Raw genomic sequence first — 20,417 nt, forward strand, 5'->3', positions numbered from 1 at the left:
TTTGATGGGACATTCTACTGACCCATTGGTTGAAACAGATGCCAATATGTACGTTAATTAATTCTTTTCTGTTTTTTAGCAATTGCCATGTTTAATTTGCATATTCCACTGATATCTTTGGCGAAGGCTGCTTTCAAAAGTCAACAAATCAGCTTAACTGAGTTTCGAAACCGCGTGCAAGAAGCTGCTGAACTACTAAAAGAATGCGAACATATTTTGAAATTGGACCCAGATGATGCCAAGGAACGAGACATGGCGCGGCTCGCGAGAATCGCCCTAGTAGCCTTAAGTCAACTGCTAATGAGATACAAAAATTAGGAAATACCGTTGAAATTTTGAAGAAAATTATAAAAAGATGTATTGCTGTTTCTGATACTTATAGTGAACGAGTAGGTACGGCACACATCACAGATGACCTAAAAAAATACTTCCCGTTGCATTGATTGTCTTCTTGTTGTTTACGTACAAAAAAAATCACGTAGGCCATCGCGGTAAAGCTTCTAGGCAACACGAACACTCAATAATTGAACTTATCCAATTTTAGATCCATTAGATTCTATTTGCAGATGCCTCTACTTTTTTCTGTTGATAAGATAAAAATAAATTCGCTGAAATAGAGCCCACATAAACACTGAAAACAAAAAACAAAATTCGCTTTCAAATGCATTCCATACGGAAGGAAACGTTGTTTTGGTTGTTGCAGCGCCTTGGTTCGCATTATTGGTAGCTGCTTCCATGGTACCCGACCACAAAGAAGGAAAGTAAAGGATTCTTAATTGCAGACAGTGTTAGCTTTCGTGCGCTTTTTTTAGTTCCAAAAAAAGGCCCGGTTGAGATCATTAGAAAACCGAATCTCCCACATTGTTTTTCCATTTTTATGGCTATTCAGTGACGTAAGGAAATGCCGGCTGAAGTGGTGTTAAATACTTTGAGAAAACAGCAAATGAGGAAGTTATGCAATGAGCACAGATAAGAAGTTCTTCTGGTACAACGGAATTCTTGGTTGATTTAAGGGTATTCATATTTTGTCAGTTTTGGTGACAAGTCGCATTTGAAGAGTTCTTAGTGGTGCGTAAAATAATAAGGAACTTTATCTGCTTAAGTGGAAGTGATAAGTTCAAGTTAAAGTATCAGTTTTAGCTCATAATTCATTAAGATTCCACAAAGGCAAGAAAGTGAAAAAACACTTTGAGCATCCCATGAACAGTGTTGACCGAAATATAACGAAAAACAGTTTCTTCGAACCCACAGTGCATCAAATGTTTAATCAGTTTCGTATCAGAAATCAACATGGATTCATTTTCTCAAATTTAATATTGCTAATAATTCCGCATGACAGAGGGTGAAATTACTACCCCAATATTCCTTTAGAAAAGTTGAAACTGAGGCCCTTTAGCATATTTTGTGTTTTGAAAAAGTGGAAATATATATTTTACCCATACTCTTACTTACAACGTATACATTTACATATTTATACCTTGGGTGGATTGGGGGCTTTGTGCATTATATCTTTTTGGATCATATCTTCTATCAAAGTTTATTTACGTGAAAAGTCCCGTCCTAGTCTTCAGGGTAGGGAGATGATCCACTGGACAAAAGTTACTATTCCACAGATGATAATGCTTCCACCGTGTGCGGGTCAGTTCGATAAGATGTGGGACGCTGTTTCGTCCACTTTACTACAAAGGCTACATATTTGGTCTTTATTATAAATTCTTAGTACGTGTAGACGTTTTCGTAGATGACAGCGATTTCATTCTAAGTTTACTTAATTTCAGGGTTTTGGCAGTTTTAATCTGCTGTCTGTTCAGTATTAATTCGCTATGTCTGGAATCCGCCGATGTCTCCAATCAGGGACCGTACAGTCTCGCATGGCTTTGCTGATTGCACATATGGGTTCCAATCCCACAATAGCATTTGGGATCCGCTTCAACTTTTGCATTTGCATACCAATTTGGATCTGGTTACGGTGATGTTATGACTTTTAATGCCATCTGATTATCAGAGAGAATATAGATTTTAGCATGTTCATTCTGCCTAATACGCAAGGTTTATTGTATTATATACATGATATGTGACCTAAGGATTTTAGATAACCTCGGGCAGGCTCTTTGTATCCCAACTCTAATCCTGTCTTCCATTTTCGATCCATCTGTGTGTCATAGTATGTGATTCCCAAGATGGTTATGTGGTCTTCCCTAATTACGGTGATGTCAACTTTGTTGCCAGAGCTGTATTTAAGTGACAGTGAGTCCTTGCGTGTTTTACGTAGGTACCTGTCGTGGAGACTAAATCTTACGGTCTTCTTCAGACACGGATTGATTTTGTGACCGTAATCAGAGCCCCGCTGTGACAAGCAGCAACGGTACCAGTCTATACCAAGTGCATGGCTTAGCATTCATACTGGTGGATGCAAGACCTGCCTAAATCTCTACCGAACTAAGGAGTACGGCACCCGTGTTGAAACGCAACACCACGTCTCTTTTCGCTTGAGCACAACCACAACCCCCCATGAAGCTCCCACTAGGGGGCCAACCGCAAACAACCGAGCTGTACTCACATACAACGGGAGTTCACCCGAAGCATCAGAGTCCAGGGGCTATCCCGGTTCCCATGGTACCAGTATACCCCTGGTAAGGCTTCGTGACCAATTTGTCACTTCAGATGAGTCCCCGTGCAGACTCGGGTCTGATTGCCCTGATTATGCCTTTGGAGCATTCGTCTACTGCATCACGGCCGGGAAGCCAAAATGAATACAGCGTCTCCCGGTGCCACTACTATGGAGGTTCTCTTCGGCCACTTGGTTTTGGTTTGGCCGACAGGGTTGCCGCCCCGTCTTCCTCACCGCCACCTCTGAGCACTGGTATTTAAGTGACGTAAAATCTGTAAGGTTGGATTTGTGATCACATTGGTTATTCTGCTACATCCACATGCAATTTACTTGAAGCGTGTACGCAGCAGGCCTTACCACTCCTTTTACCGTGAGGACTAAGCGTGAAAATTGCAGTAACATCTCCAAAGGTGGGTGTGTTCTTTATGGAACCCGCACGACAGTCTTGCAGTCAGAACAGTTGCGTAAGAGCTTGTTCTACTCCAACTTTGCTACGGTAATAGTGCTCGATGCCCCGTTCCATTTTAAAAGACTAGCAACTGGTTGACTACAAGGTCTCATAGCAGAGGTGGTAGGACCCCCTCCACCGTGGAGAGCTCTAGCAAATGACGGCGTTCAGGGTCTCACCACAAAGATATGCTTCAGCTTTCCTTCTAGTAATAATGGTAGGAAGTTCTGCACCCGATCCAATATATAATATTCTTTCGCTTCTGTTACCGAAAACTGTACTGTCTGGATACTCTGTTGGGATTCGTTGAGAGATCTGAAAAAGCTCCGCTGATTCCTCGCGTATGTTGCATTCTGAACACGTCTGGAGTGACTTTCGCCCTACCATCGTAACCGACTGCATACGACAAAAAGTTTCTGCTTTAGTGTGTCCAGAATTTCAACTATGGGTGTCACTGGGAATGGCATAGTTCCTGTAAACGCTCTGCACTTTATTCTTCACCCATTTGCTGGCATTGCCAGTGTTGATTTGAATCAGTCTAGCAATGTCCTGCCTCAGTAAGTCATGCCGACGCTCCACACGAATTTTCCATGGTGGATCTCTACGGTCACTCAAGCGCTAGGCTATTCCTTCGGCACATATTTCAAATCTTTAAATAGGAAACGCGAAAAGGGTCACAGTGGGAGCTATCTCCAGGGAAATTATAGAGCGTTCCAAAGGCAAGCAGTAACAAAAAATGGCAATCCAAAGTGTTATACGACACGGGCTAATGGGTGAATGGCATCGCCGGCAGGCGGTGTTGCGAGCGGAACCTTTGAATTTCCAGGCCTCCTCGTCGAGTAACCAGTCTTACATGTATGGTATATCGTAACGCAGGGCCAGCGACCACGATATATACCTAAAACTGTCAATTACCACTGAACCCCAGAGACTACATATGTATATATTTTGTATTATTTCCGAGTTATCACAATCTCGGCAGATGCCGGATTTTACCTAATACTACCACTAAGTGCCAAGCATTTAGGCTCGGACGATCCTACCTACTTAAAAACTAAAGGGACACTGGTGGTGGTGGCCGGTGGTAGGTCAGTGGGAGAATCCGTCCAGTACTCCCCGCAACATCGAGCACGTATGCAGAATGGTGTACTTCTGCATGGTTTGAACCAGACTGTGCGAAAGTCCCAGGACATCAAGGGAAGCCGTGAGGGATTTAGGTACAATACCTGTAGCTGACAATATTATGGGAACTACAACCACCCGCTCGAGACGCCAAATTTCTTTGATTTTCCGAGCCAATGGCTCATAGTTCACCTTCTTCTCCACGTATTTCCGTCCAATGTTGCTATTATGGGGGATAGCAACATCAATAATATACGCGGAGCGACTCGTCTTGTCAACTAACAGTACGTCAGACTTGTTGTGTGCGGTATGGCGATCAGTCAGAACTTGCCGGTCCCAATACATGCTGCTCGTATCGGTAAACCGGACATGTTCCCGTGATCAGCCCATGCTTATATGCAAGGTTTTGATGGATAACCTTACATACAGCATTATGCCTGGTGATGTATTGCACCGGTGCCATAACAGTACAGCCAGAAATGAGATGGTCCAACGTCTCTAACGCCGAACCACACATTTTGCACTGGTCGTTCTCCACCCGTTCTTTCATGATGAGCTTTTTATAAGCTCGGGTGGCGACCACGCCATCCTGAATGGCACACATGAACCCCTCCGTCTCAGCAAAGAGCTCCCCAGCACACAGCCATCTGTTCGACAGATGCAAATCGACAAATGGCTGCCAAAGACAATTCACGTGTTTACCGTGCATTGCCTTCGACTTCCATTCCTCGATCCGCTCTTGGTCCGACTTCACCCCACTCAGATTGTTGAAAGATCGATCCTTCAAGTTAAGTGGAGTCAGTCCACAGTCTGCCTTACAGACAGCCGCATGCAAGGGACTCGCCTGCTCTTTGCTGTAAAAATAAGCGCGCAGCGAGGCGACTTGGCGATGATGTTGTGCCGCCACGTCAACCACGCCCCTACCTCCGATGTCACGAGGCAGATTCATCCGCTCCACGGCAGACTTTGGGTGATGCATTCGGAATTTGGACACAGTTGTCCGTATCCGCCGCTGGACGTTTTCCAGGTCGGTCTTCGTCCACGGCAATATTCCGAATGCGTAAGCCAGTGAAGGGATAGCGAATACATTCAACGCGCTTATTTTATTCTTCCCCGAGAGATGCGATTTCAGCACCAGCTTTACACGTCGCAGGAATTCGGACAGCAGAGCTTCCTTCAGATCACCAACTCGAGCATGGGTTCCTTGCAGAATTCCTAGGTACTTGTAGAAGTCTGTCTCGGTCATAGCTTCGATGTGGAGGTCACCAATGCTATGTCCGGCATGCGGCTCGTGATGACCTTTGCGGATGGCTTGGATTCGACATTTGTCTAATCCAAACTCCATCCGAATATCACGGCTGAACATGTCTATTATTCTCAACAGACTTCTAAGATGGTTGTCAGTACCAGCATACAGCTTGATGTCATCTAGGTACATCAAGTGTGTCAGTTCGCACTTAGCACGTAGGCCATATTTTATTGCAAGACCATGCCCTCTAGCATCATGCAGTAGCATGAAAGGGGGTTCAGTGCCATGCAAAACGAAAGGGGACTCAATGAATCCCCCTGGAAGATGCCCCTCCGTATACGGATGGGCTCTGAGGTATTAGCACCCTCAGATGTACGGACTGATAAGGTGGTATGCCACCCTTCCATGACTGTCGCCAAAAACTTTATTAGTTTCGGATCAATGCGATACAGATGTAGCATGTCGATTAGCCAGGTATGCGGAACGCTATCAAAAGCCTTGGCATAATCGATATAGCAACTGAAGAGGTTTCTTTGGCCTCTAGTTGCTTGTCCTACAACTACCGAGTCGATAATGAGTTGCTCTTTGCAACCCCTTGACCCAACTCGGCAGCACTTCTGCTCCTCGGACAGAATGTTGTTCGTCTCGAGGTGCGCATTGATACTTCCACTAATAATGGACGTGATGACTTTGTAGAGGGTTGGTAAGCAAGTGATCGGTCTTGTGTCTGCGGGGTCCTGCACCGCGTCCTTCTTAGGGATAAGGTAGGTAATCCCCGCAATGAGGAAAGGTGGAAATTCCTCCGGCCGACTCATGACCTCATTTATACTGCGTGCCAACCGACTGTGTACGCTGGTAAATTTCTTATACCAGAAATTCTGCACCCGATCCAGACCTGGGCCCCTCCAGTTCTTCGAGCTGTTTATGGCTCGTCGAACTTCCTCTTCGGTAACATCCGCAAAATTCATGCCAGGTGTATTGACATGGCGGGTGCCTTCGGCGGTGATCCACTCAGCATGCTCAGCATGCTGGGCAGGTAACCCCCAAAGTCCACCCCAATACTCTTTCGCTTCCGTCACCGAGAACTGTATTGTCTGGGCGCTCTGTTGGGATTCGTTGAGAGATCTGAAAAAGCTCCGCTGGTTCCTCGCGTATGTTGCATTCTGGACACGTCTGGAATAACTTTCGCCATACCGCCGTAACCGACTGCATATGACAGAAAGTTTCTGTTTTAGTGTGTCCAGAATTTCAACAACGGGTGTCTCACAGGGGATGGCATAGTTCCGGTAAACCCTCTGCACTTTGTTTCTCACCCGTCGGCTGGCATTGCCAATGCTGATCTGAATCAGTCTAGCAATGTCCTACCTTAGTGAGTCCCGCCGACGTTCCAGACGAATTTTCCATGGTGGATCTCTTTTGTCACTCAAACCAATAACACGAAAGCGAATCTTCTGACCGTGCAATCTGATAGCCGCAACTGCACCACAATACACAAGTGATTGTATAATAGTTGCAGCGGCGACATATCAGCACACAGTCGAGATGCAATCTCATCATTGATTTGAGATAGAATTCCCGAAATGGCTGGAGATGCATAGAGCCTGGGAATGCCTGGTCTATGCAAAGGATCCATATCCGAGAATTCTATATACGCTCTTTGGAATTCGTCCCGAACCTCAGCGGAAACCTCAGCTGGACGCTGGATAAGAGTGCTTCGGCGAGTACTGAACCTGTTGCCTGCAGTGCGGCGTGATGTTGTTGATGCCGCCGCCTCTGCCCCCATCGACTCTCGGTCACCAGTTTCCCCGATGACTTCAAGTCGAACACGTTCCCTGATGGTGGCCGGGATTGTGTCGCTGCGAGTAATAAAGCGGTACTGGTCTGCGACTCGTTGCACAGTCACGTGCACGAATTGCGGGAAACGCTCGACGAATCTCTGGTGCAACAAGGGGCGGTAAGATGTTGTACCCGCCCCCGCCGTTATTTCGTAGTAGGAGCGGATGATGAAGGGGTTCATTTTTTCAGTCCATTTCATCCGCTTCCTACGCGAACCTGCTGAAGTGGTCGCCACAGATTGTGGCGAAACAGCTGCAGCAGGCGGAGTTGTGCTCCTGGTCGTAGTGGCGCCTAGACGTCGAACCGCCCCACGACTAGCGGTTTTGACGCCGTGCTGTCCATTACGAGAGCCCGACCCAGTCACCAAGTCAGACGACTCCCGCCGGTTATCCATACCGGACCTTAAATTTCTCCTTCTTCTCATTTTTGGTGGTGCATTTTATCCCTAGCTGCCAGGTGTGTAGATAGCTTCCTTAGTGAGTAATCTGCAAGTCTGCAAAGTTCCTCACCTACCCCCTGAGACGCTGCGGTGGCGTACAGCCATTCAGACTGAAGCTATCTATCCTTCCTCCTTTCACAACCGGGGTTGGGACCGGCTTCGGCGGAGTTATATAATATAAAATGTGTATATATTTTGCCGAGTTATCACAATCTCGGCAGATGCCGGATTTTACCTAATACTAGCACTAAGTGCCAAGCATTTAGGCTCGGACGATCCTACCTACTTAAAAACTAAAGGGGCACTGGTGGTGGTGGCCGGTGGTAGGTCAGTGGGAGAATCCGTCGAGCACCCCCCGCAACATCGAGCACGTATGCAGAATGGTGTACTTCTGCATGGTTTGAACCAGACTGTGCGAAAGTCCCAGGACATCAAGGGAAGCCGTGAGGGATTTAGGTACAATACCTGTAGCTGACAATATTATGGGAACTACAACCACCCGCTCGAGACGCCAAATTTCTTTGATTTCCCGAGCCAATGGCTCATAGTTCACCTTCTTCTCCACGTATTTCCGTTCAATGTTGCTATTATGGGGGATAGCAACATCAATAATATACGCGGAGCGACCCGTCTTGTCAACTAGCAGTACGTCAGGCTTGTTGTGTGCGGTATGGCGATCAGTCAGAACTTGCCGGTCCCAATACATGCTGTAAGCAGAACTATCAAGTACTGCTTGCGGCTCATATCGGTAAACCGGACATGTTCCCGTGATCAGCCCATGCTTATATGCAAGGTTTTGATGGATAACCTTACATACAGCATTATGCCTGGTGATGTATTGCACCGGTGCCATAACAGTACAGCCAGAAATGAGATGGTCCAACGTCTCTAACGCCGAACCACACATTCTGCACTGGTCGTTCTCCACCCGTTCTTTCATGATGAGCTTTTTATAAGCTCGGGTGGCGACCACGCCATCCTGAATGGCACACATGAACCCCTCCGTCTCAGCAAAGAGCTCCCCAGCACACAGCCACCTGTTCGACAGATGCAAATCGACAAATGGCTGCCAAAGACAATTCACGTGTTTACCGTGCATTGCCTTCGACTTCCATTCCTCGATCCGCTCCTGGTCCGACTTCACCCCACTCAGAGGATTGAAAGATCGATCCTTCAAGTTAAGTGGAGTCAGTCCACAGTCTGCCTTGCAGACAGCCGCATGCAAGGGGCTCGCCTGCTCTTTACTGTAAAAATAAGCGCGCAGCGAGTCGACTTGGCGATGATGTTGTGCCGCCACGTCAACCACGCCCCTGCCTCCGATGTCACGAGGCAGGTTCATCCGCTCCACGGCAGACTTTGGGTGATGCATTCGGAATTTGGACATAGTTGTCCGTATCCGCCGCTGGACGTTTTCCAGGTCAGTCTTCGTCCACGGCAATATTCCGAATGCATAAGCCAGTGAAGGGATGGCGAATACATTCAACGCGCTTATTTTATTCTTCCCCGAGAGATGCGATTTCAGCACCAGCTTTACACGTCGCAGGAATTCGGACAGCAGAGCTTCCTTCAGATCACCAACTCGAGCATGGGTTCCTTGCAGAATTCCTAGGTACTTGTAGAAGTCTGTCTCGGTCATAGCTTCGATGTGGAGGTCACCAATGCTATGTCCGGCATGCGGCTCGTGATGACCTTTGCGAATGGCTTGGATTCGACATTTGTCTAATCCAAACTCCATCCGAATATCACGGCTGAACATGTCTATTATTCGCAACAGACTTCTAAGATGGTTGTCAGTACCAGCATACAGCTTGATGTCATCTAGGTACATCAAGTGTGTCAGTTCGCACTTAGCACGTAGGCCATATTTTATTGCAAAACCATGCCCTCTAGTATCATTCAGTAGCCATGAAAGGGGGTTCAGTGCCATACAAAACCAAAGAGGACTCAATGAATCCCCCTGGAAGATGCCCCTCCGAATACGGATGGGCTCTGAGGTATTAGCACCCTCAGATGTACGGACTGACAAGGTGGTATGCCACCCTTCCATGACTGTCGCCAAAAACTTTATTAGTTTCGGATCAATGCGATACAGATGTAGGATGTCGATTAGCCAGGTATGCGGAACGCTATCAAAAGCCTTGGCATAATCGATATAGCAACTGAAGAGGTTTCTTTGGCCTCTAGTTGCTTGTCCTACAACTACCGAGTCGATAATGAGTTGCTCTTTGCAACCCCTTGACCCAACTCGGCAGCCCTTCTGCTCCTCGGACAGAATGTTGTTGGTCTCGAGGTGCGCATTGATCCTTCCACTAATAATGGACGTGATGAATTTGTAGAGGGTTGGTAAGCAAGTGATCGGTCTTGTGTCTGCGGGGTCCTGCACCGTGTCCTTCTTAGGGATAAGGTAGGTAATTCCCGCAGTGAGGAAAGGTGGAAATTCCTCCGGCCGACTCATGACCTCATTTATACTGCGTGCCAACCGACTGTGTACGCTGGTAAATTTCTTATACCAGAAATTCTGCACCCGATCCAGACCTGGGCCCCTCCAGTTCTTCGAGATGTTTATAGCTCGTCGAACTTCCTCTTCGGTAACATCCGCGAAATTCATGCCAGGTGTATTGGCATGGCGGGTGCCTTCGGCGGTGATCCACTCAGCATGCTCAGCATGCTGGGCAGGTAACCCCCAAAGTCCACCCCAATACTCTTTCGCTTCCGTCACCGAGAACTGTATTGTCTGGGCGCTCTGTTGGGATTCGTTGAGAGATCTGAAAAAGCTCCGCTGGTTCCTCGCGTATGTTGCATTCTGGACACGTCTGGAATAACTTTCGCCATACCGTCGTAACCGACTGCATATGACAGAAAGTTTCTGTTTTAGTGTGTCCAGAATTTCAACTACGGGTGTCTCACAGGGGATGGCATAGTTCCGGTAAACCCTCTGCACTTTATTTCTCACCCGTCGGCTGGCATTGCCAGTGCTGATCTGAATCAGTCTAGCAATGTCCTGCCTTAGTGAGTCCCGCCGACGTTCCAGACGAATTTTCCATGGTGGATCTCTTTTGTCACTCAAACCAATAACGCGAAAGCGAATCTTCTGACCGTGCAATCTGATAGCCGCAACTGCACCACAATACACAAGTGATTGTAGTTGCAGCAGCGACATATCAGCACACAGTCGAGATGCAATCTCATCATTGATTTGAGATAGAATTCCCGGAGTTGCTGGAGATGCATAGAGCCTGGGAATACCTGGTCTATGCAAAGGATCCATATCCGAGAATTCTATACACGCTCTTTGGAATTCGTCCCGAACTTCAGCGGAAACCTCAGCTGGACGGTGGAGAAGAGTGCTTCGGCGAGTACTGAACCTGTTGCCTGCAGTGCGGCGTGGTGTTGTTGATGCCGCCGCCTCTGCCCCCATCGACTCTCGGTCACCAGTTTCCCCGATGACTTCAAGTCGAACACGTTCCCTGATGGTGGCCGGGATTGTGTCACTGCGAGTGATGAAGCGGTACTGGTCTGCGACTCGCTGCACAGTCACGTGCGCGAATTGCGGGAAACGCTCGACGAATCTCTGGTGCAACAAGGGGCGGTAAGATGTTATACCCGCCCCCGCCGTTATTTCGTAGTAGGAGCGGATGATGAAGAGGTTCATTTCTTCAGTCCATTTCATCCGCTTCCTACGCGAACCTGCTGAAGTGGTCGCCACAGATTGTGGCGAAACAGCTGCAGCAGGCGGAGCTGTGCTCCTGGTCGTCGTGGCGCCTAGACGTCGAACCGCCCCACGACTAGCGGTTTCGACGCCGTGCTGTCCATTACGAGAGCCCGACCCAGTCACCAAGTCAGACGACTCCCGCCGGTTATCCGTACCGGACCTCAAATTTCTCTTTCTTCTCATTGTTGGTGGTGCATTTTATCCCTAGCTGCCAGGTGTGTAGATAGCTTCCTTAGTGAGTAATCTGCAAGACTGCAAAGTTCCTGCACTTTCCTCACCTACCCCCTGAGACGCTGCGGTGGCGTACAGCCATTCAGACTGAAGCTATCTATCCCTCCTCCTTTCACAACCGGGCTTGGGACCGGCTTCGGCGGAGTTATATATTATATATATATATATATATATATATATATTTTGTTATTATTATTATTATTATTAAATGAAAAATGGAAATTTTTTTTTTTAATTTACAAAAATTATTAAATATTGTCGCTCCTTATTCATTTGAATTTATTTTGGAATCATCATCCGGCAACATCTTTGATTCCCGCTTTCCCATTTTCATTTGGTTCGAAGTTTCGTTGCAAACTCCGATGTTCAACGTGGAATGGGGTCGCCTACGTAGCTGAATAGGTTCCGCTCTTTTCCTTCGTTCATTCTGCTGTCCCTTTTCGCCTCTCAGCTGCAAACTACTTCATTCCAGATATGGATATGGTTAATTTCACCATCCCAAACGTGTTTGTATCCATGGAGATTTTGGCTCTTCTGCTTTGACTAGTTGGCGGGCGTTGAAATTTCGTCTCACTCTGAGCTCCACATGCGACGTTCAAAGGTTATCTTGATCCTGTCTTCGCACCAATTTCTCCGTTGCTGCTTCAGTTCTTTGTTGATTGCATTTTTGGTTTAATGATCCATATGTAGCCCCTGGAGTTCAGTGTGTGGCCTCTTCCGCGTTTCCTTTTTAGAGATTTGAAATATGTACCAAGGGAATAGCCTAGAATCTTTTTGATTACTATCTTGACTATCTTCGAAAGCAATCATACTCTCAGCAATGAAGAAGTGCTAGATTCGAAAGCAAATGCGAATTTTGAATGACCCAAGAACCGCCGGTGGAGCAAAGGGGTTTCTCATACTCAAAATTACACAAAACCAGCAAGATGATAACATCAAGCGTAGCCTCAACCCGTAGTATTATAATATCCTCATTACGGGCGTGGTAGAGGGAATGTCCGGGCCCGGCATGAAATTTATGCGAAAAAACGACGCCCCAGATGGAAGTGAAAGTTATGTGGTCCCCCTCTTATCTCTTTTTTCATTGTTTTATTAGACATCGCCCCACTTTTGAAGAATGAGACTTAAGGCAGAAAAAATTACTCTTAATGATAACAAATTCTAAAATGACCCAATAGCTCAAGTGTATATATCCTTATTACTATTTACTAGCGCCAGACAGCCTCATCTTGATATTGGTATTGAAGCGCAGTCGCTATCGAAATTTTTCCGAACCTCAGTGAACACAAGTAAAGGGGGGTTCCTAGACTCATTACATTATTCCATTGTTGTGTGTAAATTGCTAAAAAAAAATACTTTGTTTTGTTTGTTGCCCAATTCGGAACCTGGGAAAAAAGTATCATTGTGATCATCTGCCGCGAAAGCGCCGCAACTTCGAGTATTTTCTCTCCTTATTCTACATAGTTTAAACCAGACTGTGAGATATTCGCAGCATATCTAAGAAAGCCGTAGCATGTTATCTGTAGCAAAAAATATTACATGAACTATAGCCACTCTTCTGCAATACAGCATTATCCCTGTGCATGTATAGTATCGGCACCATCATAGTGCAGCATACAACCTACCTTGGTCATTTTGTACCCGCTCTTTCTAAGCAGGTGTTCTATAAGCACGAGTGCAAACAGGCAAAGATGGCAGAATAGAGTTTGCAATTCGATCAGGAGGTCATCTTTCAAATAAGCAACGCGAACTTCGATTCTCTGTAGAATTCCTAGACACTTATAAAAGTCTGCCTCCATCATAGGTCAGATGTGGAGGTCACGATAGCTGTGTCCGACATGCGACTCGAGATGACGTTTTCCGGATAGACAGACATTTGGCAAAACCCAACTTCTCCATCCAAATATCATATTGACCCTATCAACTATGCCCAAAAAATTCCATATGCGAACTGATGTTGTTTAACCACGTCATATATGCCATCTCGCACTTAGCAAGTAGGCCATGTCCTTTAGCATTATCAAAAGACGACCATCCATATACGGATGTACTCTGAGGTAAATCCCGTTAAAAATGACTCTCCATATAGGGTTGTGTCCAGAGGTGATGCTACCCTCAGATATAAATATAATCGATATAAAAACTAAACAAATCTGACCTCTCCAATAATATTAATTGTTTTAATTTGGAAGTTTGGCAAGCAAATGAACGGTACTGTGTGTGGTACTACAACGTATCCTTTTTTAGAAAGAACGTAGATAAATTCCGCAGTGAAGAGGGATGGTAACTTCTCCGACCGACTGATTTATACTATGTTCCAACTCTTCCAGTTTTTCGAGCTGTTTATAGCTTGTCGATTCTCCTCTTCAAAAACATCCACAAAATTAATGTGAAGTATTGGTACATGGCAGGTAACTTCGGCGAGAATTCACGCAGCATACCGGGATGTAACCGTCAAAATCCACGCTAATACTTTTTGAATTCTGAACACATCTGGAGCGACTTTCGTATTACCGCCACAACTAATTGCATACGATAGATACTTTCGGTTTGAGTGTGTCCAGAATTTCAGTGCTGATATGCCGAGTGAATCGGGCCAACGTGTCAACGAGTTTTTCTTGATAAATTATTAGATCATTCAAACCAAACAACACGAAAACGGATCTTTCAACTGATAGCTACATCATCATCATCTACGGCGCAACAACCGGTATCCGGTCTAGGCCTGCCTAAATAAAGAACTCCAGACATCCCGGTTTTGCGTCGAGGTCCACCAATTCGATATCCCTAAAAGCTGTCTGGTGCCCTGACCTACGCCATCACTCTATCTCAGGCAGGGTCTGCCTCGTCTTCTTTTTCTACCATAGATATTGCCCTTAAAGACTTTCCGGGCTGCATCATCGTCATCCATACGAATTAAGTGACCCGCCCACCATAACCTATTGAGCCGGATTTTAACCACAACCTGACGGTCATGGTATCGCTCATAGATTTCGTCGTTATGTAGGCTACGGAATCGTCCATCCTCGTGTGGGATGTGGAGCCCAAGATCTCGCATCGCCTGCTCGATTTGAATGAAGGCAATTTGTACGTCTCGGGTCGTTCTTCCCATAGCTACAACTGCACCTCAATTCGCAACTGACTGCAGTTTCAGTAAGAGCATACTAGTTCAGAATCAAAACCCAATCTCAGCATTGATTAAAGATAGAATTTTCGTAGTTGCTGCAGATGTCTAGTCTATTCTATTGACCCATTTTCGAAAATTCCATAGACGCTCTTTAAAATTCTTCTTGAACCTCAGCGAAGCCTCCAGCCTAATGGTGAATAAATATCTTCCGATATGTACTGAACCTGTTGAATTTAAAACGGCGCGGCGCTGTTGATACCACTTCTCTAAACCTACCGATATAAGCATCTTGTCGATAACAGCTTCCACAAATTCGTAGTCTTTTCTGACTGGGTGGATGCGCCAGTTTTTGGTATCATACAGAATTATATTCGATGACTACTCTTTCAGTGTGTCTTCGAAACGCAATAGAAATGCTCTTTCATGGAATTGAGGATGTTAGGCCGGAGATAAAGACATATAATAATAATATTAATCATTGGCGCAACATTCAATTGAATTTGGGCCTTGAAGTTTGTTAGAGTACTTCATTTAAGACGGTAACGGTGCACTACAGAATTACAGTACCCTATAGGAGGCAATGTGGTCAGTATTGAGCTCCCCCGATGTTATTCCCCTGAATTGACTCAGGTACTTATTCACAGCTATGTCAACTGGTATCCGACGTCAAATCACCGTACAAATCCCCCTGTCACCAGTGAGACTTGAGCCGCGAACAGCTGTCCAGGTACAATGAACGAATGACAGATAACTCCTGGGATTCGTGATGTGCTTGATGGCAGCGAGTTGTCAGTTTAAAACAAGGAATTTTACTATTTTTTAAGTGCAGTACATATTGAAAGGGGACGGGCTGCCCCGAAGGTCTAGTGGCTTCCTACCTTGGACATAAAAGCTCAGGAGCTAATCAAGTTTTTTGACAGACATGCCACTTTTTACGTGACTCGAGAAAAATTGTTAGTTTTACTTCTGATTTCCGTCTAAGTTGTTGTTATTTTTTGTTTGTCCCCTGGGAGCCGGTAGGCTAATAGTCAGGACTTGATACTATCCACAAAGTAAACCAGCAGGGCTGATGGCAGGCACTTAGCGTACATTACCAGAAACACGGCGAACGGCGTCTTGCGGTAATGGAGACGAAGATGGAGACGAAGGCCAGTGGCGTGACACGTTTTGCTCACATCCCAAATGAGGATATCTGCGATCGTTATGAGGTTGCACCTATCGTGGAAAAATTGTGAGAGAGGCGTCTTCGATGGTATGGTCACGCAATTCATGCTAACGAGAATTCACTTGACAAGATTGGTCTAAACATCGAAGTCGATGGTAAACGACCAAAAGGCAGGCCGAAACAACGGTGGCTTGAAACGGTGGATGGGGATTTAAAAGCCTCGAGATTGCACTCAGATCAGGCATTTGATAGAGCCAAATGACGAAACCGATCACGACGAGCCGACCTCGCTTGTGAACGGGACAAAGGCTGAAGAAAAGGAAGAAGAAGAAGATTTGAAGACGATTTAGTAATTGTTTAATTATGGCTAAAGCAGCGTGAATGCTAGAGAAAAATGTTTCTTTGACACGTAAACACGCCAAAAAGTCATCCTCCCACTCTCTATAAGTGTTGCTGAATTGCCTTCAGAACATCTACAGGGGAGGGTTCAACCAAATTTGTGGGACTAGAGCCCAGAGCCTTATGAGCCTCTACATGGACGAGTTCATTTACTGGATGCCCTGCATGCGCGGGTACCATAGAAATTTTAAAGATTTAAAAAGGGGGTCACTAGGTAATGCAATGGCGTCGTTTGTTTGAGTAATTTACAAGTATGAAGAGAGTCTGTAATGATAGAAACCTTCTCCTTACCCATCCTGAAAGTCACATTGATGGCCTGAAGCACGGCAAATAGTTCAGCCGCCAAAACCGAACTGACATCCAAGGAAAAACACGAGACTTGCACCCCATCCGGACCAACCACCGCACAGGCAGACCCACCACGTATCAACGCAGCATCACACACCAGGACCAGAAAAAAACGCATCCGCCACCTGGGCTCTGCCACAGGTGCCCCCAAATCCTACCACAAGATAACCCGAATCTTATTAAAGGATCCGGGAATATCATTGGGAATGACAGTGTCAAACAAGCTCCGGAACGACTTATAGATAGGTTATAGGTTATATATAGGTTCTGAACCATCAAATGATAAGTTTTGGAATTTCTTTCCTTTACTTTAAGAAGTTCTTTGACTGCCATGAGGGGCGCTTTGAAATGGAGTGGCAGCAAAAATCTGGTGCAATTGGGTGGTTCTACTTAGCCTCAAGCATCTTCTCAGGATACAAGCGAATTTATAGTGGACGTAGCGGCATCCTCCATAATGGGCCTTACCAGAGATCTACAGAGATTGATGGCCTTACGAGGTGTGAGACCCCAAGAAAAACCAGTTGAACTAATTAACCTGTCTGCGTTTACGGTTTTATTAATAATGGAGTTAAAGCGGTATCTAACCGAACACGATCTCGTTATCTCCCTCCCTAAAAGGTGATGGATTTGGCATGGGCTTAATTCTTAATTTTTATGTGCAGGGGATTGGAGGATTGGGATTTGGTTATGTTGATTGTTAGCCCCAATTTTTGGGATTCATCAATAAACGCATTTACCTACCTTCGCAAACATTTGGAAGTCGACAACCAATCGTCTCCAGTCGCCAAAATGAGGAAATCTCCAGCATATTGGAAGATTTCAATGCTATCAGAGCATTTATTATGCGGGGATGTTGTGTATATATTAAACAACATTGGATTTAAAACGCATCTTTGGAGAATGTCATTTCCAACTTGAACGCTGTCCAGCCCTAGTTGAAGTCGTCGATTGGACATTATCCTTGACATCCATAAAACAATTTCAGCAGGCAAACGGAAATGTGACATTACGTCGCTAAGGGTAGCCAGATCAACGTTCTCATAGGCAGTCTTCACATCCAGCACAATAGCCAAAACCTGCTGACCTTTACCTTTTGCTATCAAAATGTGCAAAAAGATATCGTTGGTGCAAGCAAACACAGATTTGGTTGCCGAATATGCATAACCGTCAGCAGGCAGGACTTTGTATTCATCAATGAAATTATTGATACGAATTGAGCAATTTGGCAAACACATTAATCGAAGGTAGTTGATAAAAAGTTCTGAATCCTTAAGTGTTTTTGGGATGGATACCACCCGAATAATAGACCAGTCTTCAGAAGGATTCAGCTTGCACCAGACGAGGTGATTTCTTTCTAAAGATATTTAAATGGAATGGAATGGCATCAATATTTACTCGAAGAGTTGTCGACTATGATCGCTCCAAAAATGACAATCATCATCAACGGTGCAACAACCGGTATCCGGTCTAGGCCTGCCTTAATAAGGAACTCCAGACATCCCGGTTTTGCGCCGAGCTCCTCCAATTCGGTCTCTCTTAAAGCTGTCTGGCGTCCTGAATTACGCCAATGCTCTATCTTAGGAGGGGTTTGCCTCGTCTTCTTTTTCTACCATAGATGTTGCCTTTATAGACTTTCGGGCTAGATCATCCTCATCCATACGGATTAAATGACTGGTCCACCGCAACCTATTCAGCCGAATTCGATCCACAACCAGATGGTCGTGGTATCGTTCATAGATTTCGTCGTTATGCAGGCTACGGAATCATCCATCTTCATATAAGGTGCCAAAAAATCTTCGGAGGATTCTTCTCTCGAACGCGGCCAAGAGTTCGCAATTTTTCTTGCTAAGAACTCAAGTTTTCGAGGAATACATGAGGACTGGCAAGATCATAGTCTTGTACAGTAAAAGCTTTGACCTTATGGTGAGATGTTTCGAGCGGAACAGTTTTTGTAAGCTGAAATAGGCTCTGCTGGCTGACAACAACCGTGCGCGGATTTCATCATCGTAGCTGTTATCGGTTGTGATTTTCGACCTTAGATAGGAGAAATTGTCAACGGTCTCAAAGTTGTATTCTCCTATCCTCTCTCCTCTCCACCATGTATTTGGTCTTGCCTTCATGGATGTGCAGCCCAAAATCTCGCGCCGCCTGCTCGATCTGGATGAAGGCAGTTTGTACGTCTCGGGTCGTTCTTCCCATAATGTCGATATCGTCAGCGTAGGCTAGTAGTTGGGTGGACTTTAAGAGGATCGTACCCCTTGCATTTGCCTCAGCAGCACGGATCACTTTTTCGAGGGCCAGGTTAAAGAGGACGCATGATAGCGCATCCCTTGTCGTAGACCGTTGTTGATGTTGAATGCTCTTGAGAGTGATCCTACTGCTTTTATCTGGCCTCGCACATTGATCAGGGTCGGCCTAGTCAGTCTTATCAATTTCATCGGGATACCGAATTCTCTCATGGCCGTATACAGTTTTACCCTAGGTATGCTATCATAAGCGGCTTTAAAGTCGATGAAAATGTGGTGCAACTGATGTCCATATTCCAACAGTTTTTCCATCCCTTGCCGCAGAGAGAAAATCTGATCTGTTGCTGATTAGCCTGTAGTGAAGCCTCTTTGGTATAGGCCAATGACGTTCTGGGCGTATGGGGCTATTCGGCCTAACAAGATAGAGGAAAATATTTTATAGATGGTACTCAGCAACGTGATACCTCTATAAGTACTGCACTGTGTTATAGCTCCCTTTTTATGTATGAGACAGATAATGCCTCGTTGCCAATCGTCAGGCATTGATTCGCTGTTCCATACCTTGAGCACAAGTTGATGAACCACTTGGTGTAACTGGTCGCCTCCATATTTAACCAATTCGGCTGTAATTCCATCGGCTCCTGGTGACTTATGATTTTTTAGCCGATTGCACGGATTGTTTCTCCTAAACTGGGGTGTGGCAGTATTTGTCCGTCGTCTTCAGTTGGCGGAACCTCCAACTCGCCGATGTTCTGGTTGTTCAGGAGCTCATCAAAGTACTCAACCCATGGCTCCAATATGCCCATTCTGTCGGAAATCAGATTTCCCTCTTTGTCTCGGCAGGATGAATATCGAGGTGTATAAGGCTTCATCCTGCTGACTTGTTGGTAAAACTTCTGCGCCTGGTGCGGTTGCTCCCTTTACTAGTTCACGGACTTGTTGGATTTCCCAGGCTTCCTTTTTCCGTTTGTGAGGTCGCTTCTCCGCTCGACGGAGTTCGTGATAAGTCTCTGCGCGTGTCCGCGTTCATTGAGAATGCAACATTACTCGGTATGCAGCATTCTTCCGTTCCGTTGCTAGCTTACATTCATCGTCAAACCAGCCGTTCCGACTCCTTTTACGGCTAGGGCCAAGTAAGTTTGTGGCCATATCCATGATAAAGAAAGAAAGTGACAATGCTGCTTGTTTAAATAGCCGCTGAGCTACAAAGGGGTCTCATCCTAGAATAAAATCCCCTTTCCCTACTAGCGAATTCATTACGTTGTCTATAGTTCCCCGACTTCAATTTGAATAGCGCCAAATTAACCAGCAAAATAAGCCAGGATATCTGCACAGTATTGAGCCATGTTATGCACGTACCCGAAGTTGAGGCGTTGCGACTCTAGACTGCTCATAGCTTCGGGGCTAAAATTAATTTTTTAATACAGAATTTATTTCACTTCTGTGACTCCCTAGAAATCTCAAAACTGGCGACCAAATTTAAG

At 45.6% G+C, this 20,417-nt stretch overlaps 2 protein-coding genes across 3 annotated transcripts in view; both read left to right on the forward strand.

Annotated features, from left to right (window-relative positions):
* LOC119654024 overlaps positions 1 to 356 on the forward strand; it is a 51,746-nt gene extending 51,390 nt beyond the window's left edge. The window contains exon 13 of the mRNA XM_038059187.1: positions 80 to 356. Coding sequence (XP_037915115.1) covers positions 80 to 318 — 239 coding nt within the window. The 3' untranslated portion in view covers positions 319 to 356. The remainder of the gene's footprint in view (positions 1 to 79) is intronic.
* Positions 357 to 954: 598 nt separating this feature from the next.
* Positions 955 to 20,417, forward strand: part of LOC119654961 (histone-lysine N-methyltransferase ASHR1-like) — a 34,034-nt gene continuing 14,571 nt past the window's right edge. For both annotated transcript variants that reach the window (XM_038060618.1, XM_038060619.1), the window contains exon 1: positions 955 to 1,068. The gene's annotated coding sequence lies outside the window, so the exon portion shown is untranslated. The remainder of the gene's footprint in view (positions 1,069 to 20,417) is intronic.

Source organism: Hermetia illucens, chromosome 4, assembly GCF_905115235.1.
Source record: "Hermetia illucens chromosome 4, iHerIll2.2.curated.20191125, whole genome shotgun sequence".
Taxonomy (NCBI): Eukaryota; Metazoa; Arthropoda; class Insecta; order Diptera; family Stratiomyidae; genus Hermetia; species Hermetia illucens.